At 44.1% G+C, this 24,129-nt stretch overlaps 3 protein-coding genes across 13 annotated transcripts in view; 2 read left to right on the top strand and 1 right to left on the bottom strand.

Annotated features, from left to right (window-relative positions):
• The window catches only part of osbpl3b (oxysterol binding protein-like 3b), a 56,767-nt gene extending 52,529 nt beyond the window's left edge, over positions 1–4,238 (top strand). For all 5 annotated transcript variants that reach the window (XM_066715614.1, XM_066715616.1, XM_066715613.1 and 2 more), the window contains 2 exons: positions 1,782–1,904; positions 2,083–4,238. In XM_066715614.1, coding sequence (XP_066571711.1) covers positions 1,782–1,904; positions 2,083–2,179 — 220 coding nt within the window. In that variant the 3' untranslated portion in view covers positions 2,180–4,238. The remainder of the gene's footprint in view (positions 1–1,781; positions 1,905–2,082) is intronic.
• A 3,538-nt stretch (positions 4,239–7,776) lies between these two features.
• LOC136760281 (gasdermin-E) lies at positions 7,777–16,662 on the top strand. 2 transcript variants are annotated; one of them, XM_066715610.1, is made up of 11 exons: positions 7,778–7,891; positions 8,220–8,424; positions 9,434–9,663; positions 9,889–10,081; positions 10,237–10,408; positions 10,825–10,945; positions 11,323–11,481; positions 12,215–12,342; positions 12,609–12,792; positions 13,089–13,162; positions 14,553–16,662. In XM_066715610.1, exons 3-11 carry the CDS (start codon positions 9,453–9,455, stop codon positions 14,781–14,783), a joined length of 1,473 nt encoding a protein of 490 aa, XP_066571707.1. In that variant the 5' UTR covers positions 7,778–7,891; positions 8,220–8,424; positions 9,434–9,452; the 3' UTR covers positions 14,784–16,662. The 2 variants fall into 2 exon arrangements, with proteins under 2 accessions (XP_066571709.1, XP_066571707.1); XM_066715612.1 differs by lacking the exon at positions 8,220–8,424 and having other exon boundaries at positions 7,777–7,891.
• Positions 16,663–16,805: 143 nt separating this feature from the next.
• The window catches only part of LOC136760280 (protein PALS2), a 41,691-nt gene continuing 34,367 nt past the window's right edge, over positions 16,806–24,129 (bottom strand). For all 6 annotated transcript variants that reach the window (XM_066715607.1, XM_066715608.1, XM_066715605.1 and 3 more), the window contains 9 exons: positions 23,333–23,488; positions 22,777–23,004; positions 20,988–21,119; positions 20,665–20,761; positions 20,434–20,502; positions 20,166–20,327; positions 19,781–19,983; positions 19,517–19,645; positions 16,806–18,730 (listed from right to left, as the gene is read on the bottom strand). In XM_066715607.1, coding sequence (XP_066571704.1) covers positions 18,554–18,730; positions 19,517–19,645; positions 19,781–19,983; positions 20,166–20,327; positions 20,434–20,502; positions 20,665–20,761; positions 20,988–21,119; positions 22,777–23,004; positions 23,333–23,488 — 1,353 coding nt within the window. In that variant the 3' untranslated portion in view covers positions 16,806–18,553. The remainder of the gene's footprint in view (positions 18,731–19,516; positions 19,646–19,780; positions 19,984–20,165; positions 20,328–20,433; positions 20,503–20,664; positions 20,762–20,987; positions 21,120–22,776; positions 23,005–23,332; positions 23,489–24,129) is intronic.

Genomic DNA, 24,129 nt, shown 5'->3' with positions numbered 1-24,129 from the left:
AATGTCCCTGAACCTGAAACAGTTTAACCAGGGAATACAGAAATCCCGCATCTCTGTTAAAATACAGAGCCAAGCCCTTGTGTATCGATACGTCTTTTCTCAAAGACCATGAGGAACTGGATCGCCTCGATTGTTTTCAGCATCTGTTCCCAGTGTTGATGATGATGGCCATTTCACTTTGCGATGGTTGGGTTTGGATTTTTCAAACATTACAAGAACATCTCGATATTGATCTCCCAGTCCTAGAAAATGGTTTATTGAAACCATGCTAAAGCAGATCACCAATTCTTTCTGTCGCCACTAGATGTCACTAACACCTTCCATTTTAGATTGATATAGTTCAGCGGTCGGAAACCCATGGCAATACACTTATTGTTGATCACTTTAAGATGTGCCTTTCTCAACTTTTGTGGTGTCTTGAAACCAGTTCTATATCGGTGAACAAAATAGTGCTTTTTATGTAGCCTAGTATTGTGTTTAGTAGGCAATGGCTATCTTGAATGGTCACCTACTGGTGTTGTATAACTACCAGTACTACCATCAGTGTAATACTGCTGTTATTATTCGTGCATTTCTGTGTAATATTTCTTATACATGAGTATAAACATTGCTGTGGCTCTTTAGATTTTTTTCCCTTCTCAATTGTTTTGTCTCATCTAAGTAAAAAGGTTCCTGACCCCTGATATAGTTGACATTGTTCCTGACAAGCAAAAGAAGAAAAGCACCTGCGACCAAGATTTGATAACCTTATTTTGTAATAAAAGGATATTTAAAAAGTATATAATGGAATTAAAGCCTGTATTAAAACTTTACTCCCGAACTACAGCTTGATCAAATTGCTAGGTCTGTCCTTATCGGCTGGTCCTGCTTCGCCTTTTAATTTCACGTTTCACAGCACAGCGCTGAACACATCTGTACAGGCAACCCCCGCTAGAGGGAACAGCCTGCTGTCGCTGCTCACAGGAATGTTTTAATGGGACGCACAGTCAGTTCATTTAAACTGTCCTGGCGGGCGATCGATGCAGCGCTGTGGCCTGTATTCACTTATCTAGGATTTCATTCTTCTGGGCTGAGTAATACCATGTAGCACAAGTGTGAAATGGGGTCTTGTGAAAATTGAAACCCCATATACCTAAAAAGGGTTGTAGTTGCTTTGTGGGGAGAGGTATTCACATTGCTTAGTATGTTGCAAGTCTTTCTTTTTGTACAATACATATAGTTACTGCCAAGACCTCTTCAGTGTATTTTGACATTCCTTTGCAACTAAATCAGCTTTGAGTACAGCAGTCGGGCAGTAATGAGCAATTTTCAAACTATGCTCCTTATCAACTCAGACATGTTGCTCATCCACAGGGCAGCTTGTGATCTTTCTTCGAGATTGAACTTCTCCGTTAACAATTCATTTGTTTGAGGTGGAAAAGATCCTTTCAGGACATGGCAGACATTCCATCTTAAATGTGATCAATATGAGCTGGCTGGAGATCGGGGAAATAGTTTATGAAACCCCAGAGACAAAAATTCCTTTCAGAAACAATCGTTACAGAGATGCAGTGTAAACATCGCCTTCTTGTTGCGGCACACAAAAATCTCCATCAGCTTCCAACGCAAATGCTTCCCATTACGCAGAGCCCAGAGGGTCCAATTCGAATCGGGTTCGCCCTCCGGTTCTGAAGGAGGATGAAATCCCTGACACATGCGCCTGTCACGTGACTGACATTACAGTATGGCGCCGTTCCTCAAACTGTCATGGATGTTCTTTCTCATTTTATAATCACTTGAAGGTTCTTGGAGGAAGGAAACATTGAGGCTGCAGAGGAACAGAAGCACCGCATCGAGCAGCTCCAGAGAGACCGGCGGAGAGTCCTGGAGGAGAACAAATTGCCACACCAACCGCGCTTCTTTAGGTAACTGAATAAGAGAAGAATCAATGTCCTACAGTTACAGAATGTAGTGATGTTCTTACAGAAATGGCTAGTTTTCTGTCTAGTTATTGTACTGATATATGAAAACGATAAAGCAACATCAAGATATTCAATTCAGAGCTCTCTTTGACTAGAAATATCTTCTAATGTGTTTTCACAGAAAATCTAGTGACGAGACGTGGGTCACCAATGGGACGTACTGGGAGCTGCGGAGGGATCCGGGCTTTGCCAATATGGACTGTCCAGTGTTGTGGTGATCCAGGCACATCAACAACAGAGGGACTACGACAATTAATCTCCCACAATTGTACATTATGTAGGAGAATGCACAGCTGATATTGTATGTAATCAAGGTGACAGCAAGGATCATCTTCGTTTACATACGAGACCAAAGAACAGGTACTTCAGTCATTCGGCACAGCATCTGTGCGTTCACCTCATAGCTTCACATTTTCATATATAATGTACTAACTTGTACTAGCTAGTGACCACCCACCCAGTTGGGGTTTTACAGTGATGCATTGTGGGTGATGAATTGTCGCTGGTGATGAAATACCCGTGACTCGTCAACGGGATCCCAACAATAGATCTCCGAATACCACCAACATCGGTAGTGTGGCAGGCTGTGTCCCACTGTCCTGACGAAGATGCGTCTCTCTTCCTCGGATGTTGCCCATTTACTCTACGTCATTTGTTTGTTTTCTTGCTGCAGTTTGTACAGCTAAATGCCTTAATATAGAGTGCTTAACAAGAAAGATGTGTAGACTTTTATGCAAACAAAAGTTCTGAATGTAGACAAAATATGCAAACGTCTTTGTTTGATGGCTGTCCCTGTGGCTCTGCCTCTGTAGTGCGGAGACCGACTACTGCTCCCAAGGTTGGCAGGATGTGTCCACATGTGTCCCACCTAGGCCTGTCTGACCACCGGTATCGATGGCATGAAAACCATGATGACTTTCTCAATCCATTATTCCCCGTTGTTATATGCTAGCTCGATAGGTTAGTACAGTGCTGCTGTATACTGTCAGATATTGTCTTAATTCTTTAACATGTTCTACCTCCTAAGCTAAATGGCAAACTGCATTGTAAAGATACAGTACCTTCCCAGGTTCCAGTTGCCTTACGTGTTAAATATCGCGTTTTATACTACCCTTGTAAACTTTAATCTACATTGACGGATGTGTATATATAGGTGTGTGTGTGTGTGTGTGTGTGTATATATATATATATATATATATATGCAAGTGGAAACATATTGGGGATGCCTTCTTCCAGCAGTGGATCGATATAAAGGCTGATGGTGATATGTGTGTGCTTATATATACATGTGTGTGTATATACACCTCTACCCCGATATCACACGGTCCTCTGGGGCCAAAAACTCTTACCGCATTACAGGTGAAGCCACGTTATATCAAACTTGCTTTGTCATGAAGCATTTCTGGTATTAATAGTCGGCAAATAATTTTTGTTAGAACTGACATGGTGTATACAGGAAATAAATCTGCTCTACGATGTTTACAGAGAGTGGAGCCGTCCTGTCGCTGTTCCCCTCTGCCTGCTGTAAATGAAGCCCTGCTCGCTTTGAGAAGACACGTCGGAGTCCTTATTCAGAGCACGTTATAATAGTGTCTTAACAACACGGGTACAGTGCTAAACACTGCTCAATGCAACTGTGCGGGCTCGGTTTCATCACGCATCAATCGTTTGGTCTGTGTGTAATGCTGAGGAAAATGCAAACTTCACATGAAATAGCAGAAAACTTTTAATTACACATCCTTACAAATAGTTGTAAAAAAGGATCTGGGTATTTTAGCAAATTGGAGCATGGGCCACTTTCTCACTTAGCCACCAACTTTTACACGTAGATTAAGTTATTTGAACTGTTAACTATGAAATCGTTTTGTTGTTTTAGATATTTTTTTTTGGTGTTCCTTTTTTTTGTTTTTATGCAATGAAGATCGTAGTGAAAGTTTTAAAATGCTGTAAATTAGCTGTGCTTTCTGTTTCGACTCTCAAAACCGAATTTGCATTATATCCGGGTAGAGGTGTGTGTGTGTGTGTGTGTGTGTGTGTGTGTGTGTGTGTACATTATATATAAAAATTGGCACATGCAGTACACTTTGTATTAATCTGTGTATGATACAAACTGAATACAAAAATGCCTCTTACAGGGAACTGTAGCGGCACTGACCTAAGATCTGATATATTTGTGTTTCACGGGGTGGATTTTTTCAGGGTGTGAGTATTTAAATAACTCTTGAATTTCAAGAGTTTTTTTCTGTAGGTCTTTAATAAACACATCTTCAACTCAAACGTTTGTCATCTCACTGGTTTGTCTTGGGTACTCCTAGTGGTAAAAGCTTCTGCTTGCAGGTAAGTGACTTCAGGATTTCCATAAACAAATAACTGAAGAAACTAATCTTTTTTTAGTTTTTCCTCTTCCGGGTGGTGTGGTGGATAGAGGTCAACACTGCTGCCTCACGGCTCCTGGGACCTGGGGCCATTCTGGCCTTGAGTTCCTGTGTGGAGTTGGCCTGTTCCCCGTGTGTGCGTGTGCGTGTGTGTCTGGTGCCCTGTGCTTGCTGTGTTTGGCTAACAGTGCAGACTAACACATTGTCAGATATTAACTAGGGAAAGAAACTGCACAACCCCTGCTTATACACCCGTATAGGACACTATATTTGTAAAGCTGCTTATATCTTCATGAACAGGTAGGCTTAGAATATATGGTAAATTGTATGTTTAAAGAAAATCTAGGTTCGCTCGTTTTGCAGAAATATTTGTCAGTTTCAAAGCAGGTTTGATGCCATGAGTGATCATTACCATTTATGACACTGTGTGCACTAAGATATGCACATGCAGGCTCCAAGTTGGTCTAAGTTGATAAGCTCAGTCCTTAGTCCTAACTGTTCAGACTGATAAGCTCTCTTGGCTTTTTTCTACGATGTTTTCTCTCTCGAGGAACAGGCTACCCCTTCTCAGCATTTTTTTTTTTTTTTTTTTTAAACGACTCGGTAAGAAGTCCTGTATTCACTTGAAACCTGCATTGTCAGAGTCATGTCGTGTTTTTTTTTTTTTTTTTTTGACCTCGCCAACTAAATCCACATCATAAAAAGTTGACTGCTATTGTTGGACTTAGGAATAGTCGTTTGTCATAAAATTGTAAATTGTACTAGGAGTTTCTTGTACACGTAACACAACACCAGGGTCTTAGTCTCTGCAAAACATTTGAGACACGGTTGCTTTAAAATGGTTGCGATTGTTTTCTGGGGTCTTAGAAGTCCAAGCTTTAAGGGACTTTCACGTCAGTAAAATGCCTTTTCTAGTGTTTTTTTTTTTTTTTTTTTTTATCCAGTCGCAACTCGGTATGATGCAATTTACTGTAAGATGCAATCATTCTGGAGCTGTTTCAGGGAGTTCAAAGCGTGGCAGGGCTCCCAGCCTCCAGCCACTGACAGTGCCGGACACACTTCCTCCACCATAGCAGAGATTTCATGAGCTCAGCTAAAACCCACTCTTGATCTCTACCACAGCTGCATGACAGTGTCCTAAGTCTTTCACAATACTGTTGCCCAGCCAAACTGCCAAAAAGGGGAAATAAAACCCATTTAGGGACACAGTGGTCTTGCACTGAAGCAAGTAGGCATTAGCCAAACTGGAGCCCCTGTAAAATTTGGTGTGGGAGGAATGCTGGACCGGTGTATTGGATTACAGTATGTTCTCTCCACATACAATGTCATAGTGTAGGGATGCATATGCCCAAATATAAAAGGTACATGATGTAATTGAGCTGCATAAAATGCTGTTTTTAATTTAATGGGATATCAACCAGAGTCGAGTGTGAAGATAACTGTTCCAGATAATCACAGCAGTAAGAAAAACTGGTTATTGCACAAATGGCAGTTTGCACCTGGGCTATTCCACAGTTTACTATATAATCAAGATGTTACAGCACAGTTGGTTAATTTTTAAATATTTATTCTGAAGATGGAGAAGTCGCTGCGTTGTTTAGGAGTCTTTATTCACTCCGGGGTGGTAGAGGACCTGCCCAGGCAGTCTGTCCGAACAAAGGATTACAAGCAGTTTTAGAAGCAAAAGATAGGTGTGTATATTCCCAGATTCACCAATCAGGTTACACAAACTCAGTATTTCCTAATGAAGTGATACATCAGCATCTGCACATCACACTTCATTACACACTTGATTCCCTATTTCTATAGGTATAGCATTACTTCATCGCTTCTTATACAAGTTTGTCCTTGTAGCTTTTTCATAGTAATCCAACTTGCTTGATTAACAGACTTTCTCGGACACACACTGCTGCACCTGGTACGATAATGGACAACCCCCTTATTAGTTCTGAAGCGCATCACTTTCTAGATAGTTTTGCGATATTACAGACTTTTTCAATTCCTTGTCCGGGCCCTCACCCAGAGAGTTGTGGCCGACAACCTTAGAAGACATGGATGATCTGATGACCCACAGAGAGATGTACAAAGCACAGGTGGGCTACAGCCGCACACACATTCCCAGAACATTGGAGAACCCAATTAAGTCAAATGTGTGAACCATGACAGCATATAATGTGATGGTGAACAGAAAAATGTATGAGAGGGGGAAAGCCTGTTGCATTGTTGCATTAATTGCGGTCCCTTTCATTTGCTTTATTCAGTCATTAGTGACGCATTTGTACATTACGGGGAGTAATATAAAGACTTGCCCACTGCTGCTGTGCATTCCCGTTCCATTGGCTGTGCACGTCTGCAGTTTCATTTTCACGATGTACTATCTGCAGGGTTTAGCAATAGCGCTGCTTTGCCATCTGAAGTGTAATGTTTTCAGTCGAGTAAGTTGCCACAAACTCATTCCTGTTCTGAAAGCAGAACCCATTAGTTCCTTCTCCTGACACTTACGAATGGGGAAAAAAAGAGAACTGTGGAGTTTTTGTAAAGAAATTGCAGGAGATTGTCTCTTGGCAATGCTGGATAGTTTGATGATGGGAAAATATGTCCCTGGCCTTGAAAACCTGGAACTGCTCAGCTCCGTGAAGGCTGAAGAGCAGGGTGGGTATAGTTTTTAAACAAAACCAGTCTGTATCATTACAGTTATAATTGCACTCCTGCATATATACAATAGATCTGAGCGTCTGAGAACTGAGCACTTACAGGGGTGTTTGTAAGTGCTTTTGTAAGTATTTCCCTCCTGCTTAAACCTTGACATGACATCTCACTCCTGCAGCTTACATCAGCCAATCGGAAAAGCGTTGGGTAACTGAACGACCTGTAATTTTCAAAACTCCAGTTCTTGTTTTTGTCACCACGTTACCCTCAGAGGGGTAGATGAAGGCAACCCCAAAAACAACTCCCAGCTCACTGATGCAAGGAGGACCTGGGATCACAAGTGGAAATTAAGTATATTGCATTCAGGACTGAAGGTAAGGGGCCTTTCTGTACTCCGAGTACTCAGAGTTGTTAGCATCTGGGTTTCCTTTCCTTTATAAACTTTACATTCTTAAGATTAAAGAAACAAATAGAAGACAATTGAAAAATGTGGAATTTGTTTTCATTACTACATGTCATTTATTATAATTATTTGATTACATTTTCCCCTGTAGCAGATCCACATTTTAAATATTTGCTTCTGCTTAAAACGTGAAGGGCCAACAAGTCTGTTCTTGTTGCAGCACATGGTTTTAATTATTATTTAAACTGAAAGCCCTGACCCACTTCTACAACGCCAGAAGTGGGCGGGTCCGATTCGGGTGGAGCCCTGTACAGTTATTTGATTGACAATCTCCTCGACCCGTCAGGCTATCGATGGGCGGGTCTTCGTGGTGTCTGTGTCGGCGAGCTCACCAATCAGGCTCTGGGGTGGGCGGGCCATTGGCGTGCTTTTAAAAACGACGGGAGGAGAGGCCACTTTATTGGCGCTATAACTTCCACAGACAGAGGTAGCGAAACAAAGAGGTAAGACAGAAAACACGTCTATTAAACTATCATATATGGGGTTTTATACTTGAAATAAATACTATGGCTTCGCTGCATGTTCATTTCAATAATGATAGTAGGCCATATTTAACAATGAGACGCATCGTGGGGAGAAGCTGCTGTCATGAATGTGAGGAATAACAAACTCGTCCTATGAGCGCGTATGAAGATGGGAGGCTTTACTACAATTAAAAACATATTTTAACAAACGTGAGCCTACACGCGTGCTGATGACAAAGTACACACGGCGTCATTTCCAGTATTAATGTTAAGTCATATTATTGTTTATTTCCATCTTTGCGGCCAGCGTGTACTGTCCTTCTGACGCGGGGTGACGTCACGGGCCGGCGTGTTTGATCTGAGAACCTGGTCGGTAATTAAGCTGAGAGTGAGAGGCGTCGTCATCCATAATTGAACCACCGCAACTAAAGCCAACACCTGCTTCATCACAGAAGTGCCCACCATCACGGCATCGCGGCTAATTCATTACCTTAAGTACAATATACTGTAAGGTGAGCCTAACTGACTTATTATTTATCAATTAAAACACGCGTGCCAATTTCTGTGGTCTCTACGCGTGACATTAGAAAGCTGTTCAGTGCTGTGCCATCAAACCCTTTCTCAGCCTCCAAGGGTCCAATAAAAACTGGTGATGTTAGTGGATCTATAAAAACTATCAGATCTAGTGGATAGTTACTTTTTGTTTCTTAGAATGTATGACATAGGCCACATTCTATCTGGAGGAAGGTTTGGGTTTATTTTGCTGGGATGCACATCTAAGTACATTTAAGAGGGTTGAACTTGAGATGTGCTTCCTGGGTACGGTTTAAATATTTATGTTGGGCACTGTATTCCATAAGGAAATTGAAATCCACTGCATGGCTAGGGTCCCTGGGTCTCTATACTGCAGATTTCATGGCTTTTTAATGAATTAGTAATATAACTGTATTGGACCACACCTATATTGTTTCTATTTTGATTACAGTCTGAAGAATAACACTAGTCTTGCCTTTAAAGGAAAAAGGGGGAAATGCCTTGGAAAAAAAAAAACAGGGGATAATGGTATATTAGTGGTGAGTTATCCTCAGTTTCAGTATAGATTCATGGTGTTATAATGAGTCTGTGTGTTAGGGTTATACATGCAGTACTGTTGCAGGGAACAAGTGAGCACAGCGATACAGTGTGTATGTTTTTACTGCAGTGTTTATGGGTGACGTGTCTGAAAAATGACCATACATTGAGGAAAGGACATTCTCAGCTAAGAAAATGTTAGCAAATTGTCTCTCAAGCTCTTGTATCGATGCACATGGGGAAAACCCAAACTGCTGCTATGAGTGTTGACTCTGTGGGAGGTTTGGGGAAAACCACAAACATACGATACTTTATATGCTTTATAGAACATATGTCATGTAGCAGCCCAACTCCAGAGAGAAAAGCTACGTCTGCTACATCTGGCTCTGCACAGCCTGATTGTTAGCAATATCTAAAAGCACTTGCTAACCGTGACTGTCTTCCCGTCAGGTTCTTTATCTACCCAAAGATGTTCGGCAAAGCCACCAGCAACTTTGTGAAACAGATCGACCCGGACGGGTGCCTGATTCCCATGTCCCGCCTGAATGACTCGTACGGGATGCAGCCCCTGGCCCTGGTGGTGAAGCGCACAAGGTTCTGGTTCTGGCAGAAGCCGAAGTACATCTCGTCAGACTTCACCCTGAGTGACGTGCTTTCTGGAGACGAGCCTATTAAACCCGGTAACTTTGGCTTGTCTTTTAACCCACTGAACAGCTGTCCCTCGCAATTGCGGGTCAGATCGGGGGTAGTTCTGTGCCTGTGGTGTAACCTCTCTTTTGCTCCTACCGTACACAGTAGTAAATATGCCTTTTCAGGGTCGGATCAGTAATTGCTATCAATTTTAATGTCGATTCTATGGGTTTGAGGGCGTATTGTGACCTGACCTTGTGTGCCGTCTCTCCCAGAGGTCGTGGAGTCCGATTTCCTGAAATACGAAGGCACGTTTGGAGACAATCTGTCAGGGAAACTGGGGACTGAACTTGGGCAGTTGAATCTCAACGTTGAGGGGAAAGGGTCTTCCAAGCTGCAGTCCTCCTTCGGGAACTTAAAGAAGCGGGAAGTGGACCTCCAACAGCTGCTGCTCACCTCAAAGGGCAGGCGAGTTCTTCACCGCTCGCTTCCTGCTTGTTTATGAACTGACGATTCAATTAAATAATTGTTTTCAATCCGTCTGCCATGACCAATCTGTTTCAGTAGTTGATACTGAGTCAGTCTGATTTTGTTTTTTGTTTTTTTTCCTCGCAACACAAAAGGTTCCTCAATATGGAACACAGTCTTGTCCAGCAGACCCGAGAGAAGAAGAACGAGGTGTTCGCTTTGGTGAAAGAGAGCATCTTCACGACTCAGCAGTGCTCCATCATTGAACAGGTCCAGGAGCAGGAGCAATGCGCTGGGATTCTGGGCTTCAAATCCAGCAACATTACGGTGAGGAAAGTCCTGTTTTAATGCTCAGTGGCCCGATTTTAAGAACAAAAAAGGAATTGACTATGTTTGCAATGCATTGGTTTTAATTTTATACAAGTACTGACTTCTTAACATAAAACCTGTCCTGGGTTACTCACAGATCCAAGGCTGGGTTAAGATCTCTCGAGACAACCGCTCCTTTGCGTCTGTTTCGGTTATTAAAGTGTGGGAGGATCAATTTATGGCGATCTGTTCTAGATATTGATCTCCTGGTGATAACGTAGAGGTTGTATTTCCCGAGTCTCTAGCCCCGCTGTTAGAAGTAAATCGAAAATACAGTCTTGAGCATTAGATACCGATTCACAGTGTCCAGAGGCCTCTGACCCTTTGCGAGTCTGCCTCCATTTTGAAGCGGTTTGTGTTTTTTCTTCCGTCAGATTTCGGTAAACGAGAACGGCAACTACCAATTAGACAGCAACGTTGTCCTTGAGATCCCACCACAGACTGTCCTAGCTTACAGCGTCATTGAGCTGAATGTGAAACCCAGTGGAGAGTACGGTAAGATTTGCTTTAACTTTAAATTTTGCGCTTGGGCTTCAATAAAAACACAAAATTGGAGAATGATACTCAAATCGTGCTGTAGCCCCTGCAGCGTTTATGCGGTTTCCCCAAATATCCTTTAACTTCTCTGGCGTCTTTCTTCTCCACCCCATGGCTGCTGCTTCGCTTCAGTGTGCACAGGTGCTGTATCGTTTCACACAGAGGCAGGTGTGGATGTGGATGCGTTTTTAACGTGTGATCCACTCGGTGGCGGCTAATGAGGCATCTCATCCTCGAGACAAAAGAGGCAGACGCCTGTTACTGTAAAATAACCTGGAAGGAGGTATCGGGACCATTAAGCTAATTGGATGTCTTGTGTTTTGTGGATCCCGCAGGGTTGTGCCTGCTGCCGGACACTCATGGGGGCTTTGAGGCAGAGAGCAGCGGGGGGCCGCCGGCGGGGCTGCTGCTTTCCCAGGTGGACGGTCCCAGGAGAGACGCCCTGGCGCGGCGGACGGTCCCCAGCAAAGCGCCACTCACCGTGCTGAGAGAAGGTCATTGACATCGGGGAATAAAGGAGGGAGGGGCTGTTTTGTTCAGGCCGTCTTCGTGCACAGATCATTTACCCCTCGTTTAATTAATAAGAATAATAAAACAATGACTTGCGCACCCTGGCATTCAGCGCAGCTGCGTGTGGTCGAGTCCTGCGTGCGAGGCTGTGCTTTAGAGAGAGGTTTGCTTCCGAGTTCGAACTCCACCTGTGTGCGTCTCTGGCATGCGGCTACAACCGCTTTGTAACGACTTGTTCGGCCTAACAACATAATTGCCCCTGGCTGGGGTGCAGCAGGCAGGGGTGAGTGGAGCAATTGCACCCATTTAGGACCGAGGTGTTGGTATTGTGGGGGGAAATGAACGCATTATCGGCTTCGCTCACTCGAGCAGAAGCGGCTGAACTTTTCTCGGCTATTTAAATTCAATGAAGCATCATAATGTACATATCATGACCTGTGGTACATAGAGAACAGTCCCACTCCCTCGTGGAAATGTGCAGGAGTGTTAAAAGGTGGAAAACGTGAATATACTGCACCTTGAGCAGAGCACCGTCCTTCTGGTGTTTGTGTAAGTGCAGTACAGTAGTGACTTTCTAACCCACACAGATGTGTATTGGTCTCGTGTGCAGTACAGTGCATGCATGTTAAAGCAGGACTGTGTGTGTTGTGGTGCATTCTACTTTCAGAGTGACAAACAACACCATCCCATATATTAAACCAGTGTTTTCATCTACAGATCTGGAAGGATTTCAGCCCATTTTCCAGCCATTTGCGGAGCTGCCAGAGGCGAAGCAGTCCGAGTTGTTCGAGGTCCTGAGCAAAGTCGTGTCCGATAGATTGCTGATCAGCGGAGTGGTGGATGTGGTGAGCATCACTAACAAACCCGACACAAACGACAGCATCGGGGGGAACTGAGAGAAACTAAATGGAAACACGCAGATGGAGCTGCTGTAGAAACTGACCAGACAGCTGTAAACATGGAAGCTCAAAGACATCAGTATTCATTGAAGTATTCCTAGTGGCCGTGTTTTCCAAGACCATCATGTTTATTATTATAATTATTATTATTGTTAATGACGAGTGGATCGAGTTGTCTGAATATCCCCTGATCGCCCCCCGTGTTGTTTTAGCTGGATCAGCTGTGCAGCGGTGATGGCCAGGCGCCGGCCAATCTGGACAACCTGTGCCCCTCTCAGAAGCGCAGCGCCACTGCCCTGCTGGAGGCCATGGGGTCCGGCCCGGAGGAGACGGACGGGACCCGGGGATCCTCTGCGCTCCTCGCAGCCACACACCTGCTGGTCTGTGCCCTGGAGGGTAAGAAGGCCCCTCGCTCTGCAGAGTGTGGCCCTGGGATCTCAGTCTGTAGCCAATCAAGTATTTTTCGAGACTATAGGTTGCATTTTAAACCAAATTAATACTAAAATATTCAATAGTCTTTGTCATTATTAACAATGTCTGGTGGATTTCCAGATCGTTTTTCATAGTTTCAGACCCAGACATTTTTAGAAGTAGTTTGTGTAGTTCGTGTAGTTCGTGTAATGCCTCTTGTACCCTTAAAGAGCAAGTATGATTGTGTACATGACTTAAGTGCTTCTCTTAACGGCTCTCAGGAATGTCCGATGCTGCTCTCGTCGTCCTGAGCGGCTGCTTTCATCCTCAAATGCTCCAAGCCCTGCAGCATCTGGTAAGTCTTCAACACTGGTTTTGTTTTTCTCCTTGGTAAAATGTGCCTGCCTACAGCTTCTGCAATGACTATAACCTCAACCTCAGAAATCTCACCTGCCTGTGAATGAGTGTCTGTGATATATTTGTCAGTTTCTCTTGGTGTGATTTGGGGCAGGATGTGGTTTGATCACATGATACGGCCTGACCTACTGTCACTCTTACTCACTGTGAGAAAGCTGCTCTATAGCCCGTCCCTGCAATCTGAACTCATTTCCTACTCGTACAGGAGGCCCACATGAAATGCCTTTTATTATTTCGAAATTTCCGATGTATTTTTTCCTGATTTTCAGATTTTTCCATCATAACCTCTCCATTAACAAAACACACTCAAAAACTGAAATATGATTTAATTAATATTTAAGTAATGGTTAAACAGCGTGGTGAACTTCAGTGTGAATGGAATAGAATAATCTTTCAATAGACTGTGATGGCAACAGATTTGTGAGTGTCATGTGTTTTTTGCTTTCCTTTATAACATGTAAATACTAATATAATGAAACATTTGGCTAAATGCCGATAGGCTATGTGTCCTTCCCTTACTTGATACACAAACGTACATGGTATGCCTGTACAGTGTGAAAAAGTTGATCGTTATTCTCCTGAGCCCCACGATTATAACTCTTACTGGTTGTGTTGATTTGAGCGATAGATAGTAGTGATGGGCAGAATGAGGCTTTCCAAAACCCGGAGACAATTGAACCATTTGAGTCGAGGCTTTATGAAATGCTTGAAATGTTTACTTGACGGTGAGCTCTGCTGGCAGCTGTAGTCGGAGCATCTTGGAAGTCTCTTCTTCGGTGTAGTAGATTTCTGTGACTGAGTGGTAATACAGTGGTCCTGTTATCACGATGAGATCATATCGAATCCAGATTTGTGCTTATCAATATTTTTCCAAAACTGGTTCAGTGAATGATTAGAAATGGACACGGAGTCTTCCAGTATAGTTTGATACAAGGGGTTTGCAGTGGTGTAAAATAAATCAGAATGTAGTGAGACTCTCAGGGCAAAAATGTACACATAAATGTTTGTAATGTGTGAGAGGCCAACTGTCTGTTTGATACATGTTTGAGTGAGTCGCTTCACAGTGTTGGTTCAGATAACAGTGCAATTGGAAAAGATCGGTAGATACTGGGGGGTGATGGTTAGGGCTCTGGACTCGTAACTGGAAGGTTGTGGGTTCAAATCTTGGGTGGGGCAGTGCTGTTGTACCCTTGAGCAAGATACTTCACTTAGATTGCTCCAGTAAAACGCCCAGCTGAAACTGTTGTTCATTGCCTCTAGTGTCTATAATGACAATTTCCAGTATCTTCTCTCTGAGCTGATTGTTTTGCTTCGTCGGTTTCTTCCAGATCCGTAGCTTCACCGTTGCCAGGACGTGTCCGCTGAGCAGCGCAGCCGCAGCACCACTGAGACACAAGGAATTCCTCCAGACTGTCCAGCGGCTATTCTCCTCATCCAGCGTTGTGGTCCAGGAGGAGCAAGCGGAGCTGAGAGCCACGACGGGGCAGCAGCCTGGGTTCCTGCCCCTGCTCCTGTGCATCAGCGTGAACGGGCTGGCGGCCCTCCGCACGGGCCCCTAGGCACAGGGCCTGGACCCTGGTCCCAGAGCGAAGTGGGGCACGGGGATCGTGAGCGAGTTCAGCACGTCCTGCTCTTGAGAGGCTCGGTAGTTGGAGCGGCATCTTTTCTGAAGCACAAAGACAGACTTCTTTCTAAAGCTAGTTAGGGTTCCAGGAGAACGCTCTGCTGGGCCTTTATATTGATGCTACAACACTTTTATACACTCGCCTAAAGGATTATTAGGAACACCTGTTCAATTTCTCATTAATGCAATTATCTAACCAACCAATCACATGGCAGTTGCTTCAATGCATTTAGGGGTGTGGTCCTGGTCAAGACAATCTCCTGAACTCCAAACTGAATGTCTGAATGGGAAAGAAAGGTGATTTAAGCAATTTTGAGCGTGGCATGGTTGTTGGTGCCAGACGGGCCGGTCTGAGTATTTCACAATCTGCTCAGTTACTGGGATTTTCACGCACAACCATTTCTAGGGTTTACAAAGAATGGTGTGAAAAGGGAAAAACATCCAGTATGCGGCAGTCCTGTGGGCGAAAATGCCTTGTTGATGCTAGAGGTCAGAGGAGAATGGGCCGACTGATTCAAGCTGATAGAAGAGCAACTGTGACTGAAATAACCACTCGTTACAACCGAGGTATGCAGCAAAGCATTTGTGAAGCCACAACACGTACAACCTTGAGGCGGATGGGCTACAACAGCAGAAGACCCCACCGGGTACCACTCATCTCCACTACAAATAGGAAGAAGAGGCTACAATTTGCACAAGCTCACCAAAATTGGACAGTTGAAGACTGGAAAAATGTTGCCTGGTCTGATGAGTCTCGGTTTCTGTTGAGACATTCAGATGGTAGAGTCAGAATTTGGCGTAAACAGAATGAGAACATGGATCCATCATGCCTTGTTACCACTGTGCAGGCTGGTGGTGGTGGTGTAATGGTGTGGGGGATGTTTTCTTGGCACACTTTAGGCCCCTTAGTGCCAATTGGGCATCGTTTAAATGCCACGGCCTACCTGAGCATTGTTTCTGACCATGTCCATCCCTTTATGACCACCATGTACCCATCCTCTGATGGCTACTTCCAGCAGGATAATGCACCATGTCACAAAGGTCCAATCATTTCAAATTGGTTTCTTGAACATGACAATGAGTTCACTGTACTAAACTGGCCCCCACAGTCACCAGATCTCAACCCAATAGAGCATATTTGGGATGTGGTGGAACGGGAGCTTCGTGCCCTGGATGTGCATCCCACGAATCTCCATCAACTGCAAGACAGTTCTGAAGGCGAAAGGGGGTCAAACACAGTATTAGTATGGTGTGCCTAATAATCCTTTAGGTGAGTGTGTATTATACTGGTGTTGGTTTTATTTAATCACTTGCCTTTTAAAATTAATATATTTTGTATTTTTATTTTAAAATTGTATAAACTACACCTGTTATGTTTTTTTTAGATATGACTATTTATTATTGAAACCTTTTACGTTTTTAGTCAAGGGGGGCTTTGAAAAGTCATTTGTATTAAGAACAAAGGAATCTGTGGTTGGTAAAGTTATTTTTTTTAACTAAATATACTGCAGCTTGTATGTAAGTAGAGTAATAATTTAATTATAATAAATACACACCATTTTACCACATTGTTGTGCTTATTGGTTTACCCCAATGTTAAATAATAAACCATGTGTGTATGCTGGAATTAATGTCATATGAATCTGATATTTACATTTCCAAAGCTCCATTGCACTTAAAGCTGTTATTAGAAGTGCTGAATCTCTATTTGTCTTCTAAAACAACTTGTGTATCTATAATATATATGTTTTCTATATGCATCTGTGCATGCAATGTTTAATTTGAAATATTGAATATATATTTTAAGAACAAAAGTTGTCTTTGTCTTTAATTCTTTTTATCCAGTTTGATTTTCATCCCATTTTACACTTGTCCCACCGACAAGGACTTCTGTCCATTACTGCAGAAAGTATGCCACACAAATATGTAATAAAAAAGGCAGACGGGGAAACCCAGCCAATATTAATATAGATATTTATATACTGAACTTTATTTGTGATGGCAGTGTTAGAGATCGTGGACCAAACAGACCCATGGCCGATTCACGATGTACAATAAGATATGGCACAGTCCTTTCCCCCCCCCTTACACCAAAGTGTTTTTGTTTCCTATAAAGTAATGTCGGGAAAAGCAGCACCATTCCTTGTTTTAAGTGTAGGGTGGGGGGGAGGGAATACTACTCGAAACACATCATAATGGTTAGGGGACACATGGAGGTTTGCGATGAGACAGTAGGGGCCACTTCCGCATTTAATCGCTTTTGTTGACACAGGCAAACTGCCTGGGGGGTCTTGACAGAATATTTATTTTTGTACCATGCTTGTGCTGCTGAAAAAAAAAACACAATGCTACACAACTCAGCCATACACCACTAAACGAGTACTTTTTCTTTCCCCAGGGGTTGGTCAACAACTAAATGACTAGTGATGGAATGTAAAAGTAAAAAAAGGGATGTTGGGTATCCTTCGATTGCCTACTTATTGAAGTTCATTTTCGGGATAAATGCAAGGGAACTTCAGAATTTATACAGCAGAAGTTAATATCGAAAAATACCAGTAAGAGCTCTACATGGAGAACTCTTACTGGTATTTTTCAGAGTATAAGACGCCCCAAAAACAAACTGGGTTCACAGCTGCTCCCAAGTGTCAATGGACACCATTTTTTTTTTTTTTTAAACATCCCAGGATCCTTCAGTGTCTTTTCAGTCAGCCGTCAAGCACACACGCCAAACTTCCAGAATACGGGAAGAAAAACAAACACAATCACAATATGTCGCATCAGAAGCAGAAACATTCCGGATGCACTTTGTTCTTCAAGGAACATTCTTTTTTAGAACAGTAGAAGCAAAACAAAAATTCTACTTTAAAAATCGAAATAACACAAACTTATTTTCTTCCTAAAACCTATCAACTAAAATCACCAACAGAAAATACAGAGACAGACAGAGACGGGGTTTTAATATTCTCGAGGGGTACAGATATAGCTCTCGCCTCTCAGAAAATGAAGCTAAAAACTACGATTCCACTATTAATGGATATCAATTTAAAAGTAACTACAGCGGTTTCAAAGCAGCTGGGTGTCAAATGGGATTACACTGGGGGTTTATTTAGAGATATCCTAAGGAGGAAATGAGAAAAACACGATGGCGAACAGAAAAGAAAACCTACGGTCACATTTCACACAGAGCATTAACAAAAAGTGGCGTTGCAATTACTGTGGTATTGCTAGCATGTAAACACTTCTCTGTTGAGAAACTCGTTGTTATTATTGTTATTAATGATACGATTCATTTATGTCAATGAAGAGTAGTGTCTCACCTCAGGATGAGCAATTGCTTCTGAGCATCTCGGACTTCTGAATAAATACATTAAAATCTCTCAAGCAGTCTCGTCCTTTTGTCGGATCACAATTTCAGGTTCAGTTGGGCCCAATTGTGGTACAAAAACAAACAAACGAACAAAAAAAAAAAAAAACATGGCTCCGGTTTTGTCGTCTTTGTCGTCGTGGTCGTGATTTTACTTAGTCGATATGAATAGAAAGATTCTGTAAAAAGTTATAAAAATTAAAATAAATAAGTACACTTTCCCTTCAATTTGTGTAGAAAAAGTCATCGCAGTGTACCAGGGAGTCGGGGGGTGGGAGGTCCGCACATCCTCCGGGGGTCCGTCCTCCGCACCCCGCCCTGCGGACCCCCGCGGCCGGCCCTCAGTAGACCCAGTTGACGGGGACCCACTGGGGCTCCGAGCGCAGTTTGTCCACCGCAGCCTGCAGTTTCTCAAAGGCTTTGTCTAGATTGTCATTTACGATGGCCAGGTCAAAGTAGTGGCTGTAGGCCCTCTGAATCCGAGCGCTCTCGTCCACCGTCTTTTTCAAGTCTGTGTCCTGTCAGGGAAATTAGATTATTATTTTTCCTGGTTCTTTGAGCTTTCCTTCTCTATTACTCCATTTCAGCGGACAAACCGGTAAGGAGGTACAGCGTCCGACTCCTCTCGGCTTGAGCAAACGGACGGAGGGTGGGTAGACATTTTCTCCCGTGTCTCTCACAAAGCCACATAACTAATATTATTATTATTATTATTAATAAATAACTAGAACTGCATTCTGCTTTCAACATTTTTTTATGCTATAATAAATTACCAGGCTTGTGCAAGTAAACATATAATACAGGATTTCAACACCATTTCATCTGGAGACGGCATCATGGGATCTTTTCCTGTCCTTGCAAATGACACCACTGTGATATTGCATCTAAAATAAAGCTATTCAGTTCTCCTACAACACAAACAATCCCACAATTAATTTGGCGATTTGGACTGTTTAACAAAACTCAGAAAGAAAACAATCCACCGCTTTCCTAAGATACTGGCCATGCTGAATATGAACTAGAAAAAGGACAGGTCTCCAGAAGCACAAATCGACAAAATCGCACTAATGGGAGCGGCGCTGCTTCCATGCTTTGGGACCATGAACAGTGGCAGCGTTTTAGCGACTGCCCTGTGGCTGCGATTACAGAGGTTTGTTCCTTCACAAATGATTTATAGATCGTGCCCCGTTAACTAAAGTTGTGTTGCAGTGGAGCAAAGCAGTGTGGGGTAGAGGTCAGGGCTCTTCCACTTCAGTCCCGCAGAATGTGTGTGTAAAATAAATAATCAGAAGAATGGTCCTTACTGTCAAAAGCTTGGTAGTTATGCCGGCATCAACCACGGCTTTGTGCATCGCCCGCAGCGTGTCCAGCTCCGGGGCGGCGATGAACACCACGTACGGCATGAACTCCGAAGTCTTCAAGACTTTCAGAGCCTGCGGACAACAGGGCAGACGCACTCAGCTCTTTACCCACAATCCTCTCGACGCTCACACACAGGGACTACAAAAAAAAGACACCGCAGAACAAAAAGCGTCCGTGTCGGCACACCACCGCGGTCGAGCCGGTACCTGAGGGTTCACGTCCAGGATGCACGTCCTCCCGGTCTCCACCACTTCATGGATTGAGTCGATCTTGGTGCCGTACAGGTTGCCCTCGTACTCTCCGTGCTCCAGGTACCGGCTGGCTTTGATGTCCGCCTCCATCTCCACCCTCGTCACAAACCGGTACGACTGCCCGTCCTTCTCGTCCTCCCGCGGCCTCCTCGAGGTGACTGTGGTGAAGACGGACACCAAGACGTCCGAGGTCAGTTCCCATCGCTGTCAACTGACCTGACTGATCTGTCCCCCCCACTGCTGATTGGCTGCTGTGCAAATCGATTCCCGATGATGTCGCATAGTGTCAAGAAGCAGTTACAGATATGAATCACTAATAAATAGATCAAATCGCACTCACAGGGCACCGTTGTTCCGAACCTTGTGGGGTTCAGCACGATCAGCCGGTTCTTCAGGCTCCGGCGGCCGACCCCCTGCGCCCCAATCAGCACCAGGGTCTTCCTCTGGAAGGGGGGCATCCGGGCGACCTCCTCGTAGATCTGCAGCTCGTGGCGGTCAAACTCTGCACATGGGGGGCCGTTGGGAAGGCAGGTCAATCATTTGGCCCGCACAGCATATGCTCGATTAAAAGTCTAGAGTCGTTCACATTCAGTTTTCACTCGGCGTACCTGCATTTCTGGCCGTGAGATACATCATCTTTTTCTTCTTCTTCCCGGTCATCGTTCCACACAGGACTCCTGAGAACAGCACAAATAACAGTCACTCCCACAGTCGCCACTAGAGGGAGCTCTGAGGACACTTTATCCATTCCACTCCCATTACAATATTTCACAATCTCTGCAGTTCTTCAACTACTTTACTGAATGACAATAAAACAATGATGATGATGTCATGTATACCCGAGCCTTCCCAATCTCGTCGCACAAAAGCTTTTCTCTTCTCCTCCAGGAACTGGCTGGGGATGAGTCCGGTCGACCCTCCCACCACATGGCAGGCCTGGAGGAGCAGAGAGGAACACGGAGTCAGACACGGACAGTGTAACAGCACCGCAGCTCAGTTATTATTCACTATTCATGTCCATCTCACATTGCAGTGTGTGTGTGTGTGTCCAAGTGTGAGAGAGAGAGACACAGAGAGATGGACGGCATTCTGCAGTAGTAAACTGTAACCAGCTTTTGTTTTGCCTGAAATCCCTGTTGTCGAATGGTCGAGTCGCACAAACCTGCCACCAGTTGGAGTCTTCTCTGTTGACGATCTGCAAGATGTCCCCCCGGGAAAAGGCCAGGCCGGCCTCTTTGCAAGGGATTAGATTGTCGTGGCCTGGATTATAATCAAAATGAGGTTTTACATAGACCTGGAAGACATAAAAATATGACTATTATAATAAATATCTCTATTATTATTAATTGTTTTACTTTCTTGAGGAGCAATTTTCATTTTAAAAGGAAAGATTCCCTCAAAGGCCAAAATAAAGAGTAACAGGCGAAAGCAATTAATTTCTTAGTGAATCATAATAGAGTCCTTGCTACAGTAAGAAAAACCGAAACAAAAAAGTTGACCAATTAGTCAGTCGAGGGATCTAACAGACGACTCCACTGAGGAAACGGGGAAACGACGCCGGTAACATTTATATCAGTTTTACATTTTAAGACTGGACAGGTTTATGACAGTTTCAAGGTGTTCCTCATTTCACTTTTATTTTTTTTATAGCTTGCTACTGTAACAGATACTCTTTTGCAACCAGACCCAGCTGTTAACATGGTCGGCGTTTCTGTGGTTTAGTTACCCTTATGCAGTGCAACACTATTCTTAGGAGGCTGGTCTGACATGCGGTACACACGGCAGCCCATCCGAGCGCTACGCAGCATTCCCCCTGCATAGTGACAGATCTGGGCGAGGAAAGTTACACTGCTAATGGGCATCTTTCATTGGCAGGGCTCAAAGGCTTTAAAAACTCATTGAAATTAATTAAGTTGTAGCAGAAAGACCTTAGAATTTAGTGGCACACTTTCCGGAAAAATAAATAATGCACATAAATAACCCCCGACAAAATTAAACTATGAACACGTGAACATTTGCCTCTCCTACAGACGAAAGCCTTTTTGCGTTCTACTGACTACTGAACAGGCCTCAAATGTCCATTCAGCCTTTAAATGTCCAATCCCTGGCTTCAGAAACTGTCCAAATGTCTTTATTAAAGTATGCACACCGATGCAGAGCTTGGTGAACGATTACAAGATAAACACACAAACCCGCTATAATCTTCTCACTCGATGCTACCAAGCCCTGCCCAGTTCTGATTGCTTAATTGGATTTGGTTAAAAATCCTGTCAACTTCAGCCTCCGCTCCTAATTTCAATATTTTCCCCCATCGACAGCAGTTTGCGGGTTCCTCCGGGCCGACTAATCTGGGCCCGTGTGTCGGCCCGTCAGGGACTCCCTATAAGGCGGCGCACGTTTCGCAGATGGACAGCCTTCAGAGGGAGAAAGCGCATTTAGACAAAGCGGCCATCGCAGCGACAAGCCCTGAAGAGGACCCTCGGTGGTATTAATAGGTCTGCTCTGTATAGAGTTACTGCCATGATGGATTAGGGATCTAAATCTGGACTTCGTCAGGGTATAGTTCACTTAACCCTTTAACTGACAGGGCGCCCTTGCTCACAACTGCTAGACATTACATAACCGAGCCGGGCCGGTGGGTTTCAGGTGGAGAAATAAATCATTTGACAGACGCCTGCAGGGAACGTGGGAGCGTGGACCCGGAGGACTGCTCTTTAAAAGCTACGTGTCACAAGATATCGTAGGGAAGAGGAGGTGCCGGGACGGGGGGGTGGCTGAGTGTCATTTTCAGCACTCTTAACTGGTATTTGCTCCAGTCAGTCACAGCCCACAGTACATTCTCTCAATCTTGACAATAAAGCACCCGTCGCAGAGCAAAACCCGAGCGCACGGTGTCCAGACAGTTTTATACCAACGTTATCTACTTTCCGAGCACTCGAGGTCAACATCACCTGCTGCGGTGGCGGGGCGTCCTTGTAGCTGGGGAGGATTTTCAGCGTGATGCCGCCGCTGCAGTTCTTCAGCATCTCCTGCAGCTCCTTGGGATTGTTGCCCACGTCACGGCCGTTGACCTCCTTGATGACGTCGCCCACGTGCAACAGGCCCTGCCGGTCGATCATGCCCCCATGGAGGATGCGTGCGATCACCAGGTCATTGCTCTCCACCCGGAACGTCACCCCCTGAACGGAACGGGAACACAGTCACCAATCGAGGAAGCCCAACGCCCCCAAATCCGTTTCATCCTTCCTTCCCCTGCTTTCTCTTTTCTAGTCTAACTGCACGGGATTCTGGACACACCTCGTAAAACGTTCAGCAGTAAAACAGACAATATACTTTCATTTTCTCCAATTTGCTTTTTATAAATCATGCGTTTATTGGCTATAAAAAGAGTTGCTTCAGTCCTGTCATCAAAATATGCAAACGGATATTCTTCGTAGGAGAATAAGACAGACATACAATGACATGTTTAAGGTCATAATAACAAATCCACTCAAGCATGCCACTTGCCAGGGGCTCTCCGGCCCTCTTGCGTATGCCGATCATTCGCACGGCATCTGCCTGGAGCAGCTGGTTGGGGGCCACGGTGTCGTTATTGACTTCAGAGCTGGACTGAGGGGGTTCATAGCATTTCGATGCCACCATATCGTGAGCTTCGAGCAGCGACTGCGAAGGAAACAAAAATGGCAGCACAGGATGTGAAACACAACAAGGCGACTGGTCTTGTGTAACAGTTTATCGGTTGGTCATTTCTCGCATGTAAATTATGTGAGTAAAGGGGTGGGAGGTTATTTTTAGAGTGAGGAAACTCATTATTTAATATGGATTTCATTACTTATGCTAATTCCTTTACCCTCTAAATGCCATGCAAAAACCAGTAAGTCTAATTTAAAAATCAGTACTCCATTCTGTGATCATACGGTGCCATTTTAATAAACCGTGCTGATAAATACAGCTAAGGAAAATACAATGAAACCAGGAATAGTATCACCTGGCCCACAGTGAAACTGCAACTTTCCTGCAAAGCGTATAGTAAAGTACACCCGGTATCATAAGAGAACATGACACCTTCTGTGAAAGTCGACAACATTTTTTTGTCAACTGTGTGTCGATCCAACACAGCACTTTAGCACACAAACCGCTCCTGATCTGAAGCACGGCAACGGCAGTCATCGGCACTAACACTTTTCTGTCTGTTTCCAAAGCACACAAACACAAACGGCTCCTTACTTGAAGCACGGCAACAGGGGCACTCACACTATTTGGTTGTTTGTTTCCAAAGCACACAAGCCAAGTTTTCCTGCCAT

The sequence above is a fragment of the Amia ocellicauda genome, chromosome 10 (assembly GCF_036373705.1).
Source record: "Amia ocellicauda isolate fAmiCal2 chromosome 10, fAmiCal2.hap1, whole genome shotgun sequence".
Lineage (NCBI taxonomy): Eukaryota > Metazoa > Chordata > Actinopteri > Amiiformes > Amiidae > Amia > Amia ocellicauda.
This window is presented reverse-complemented; position numbering and strand designations above follow the sequence as displayed.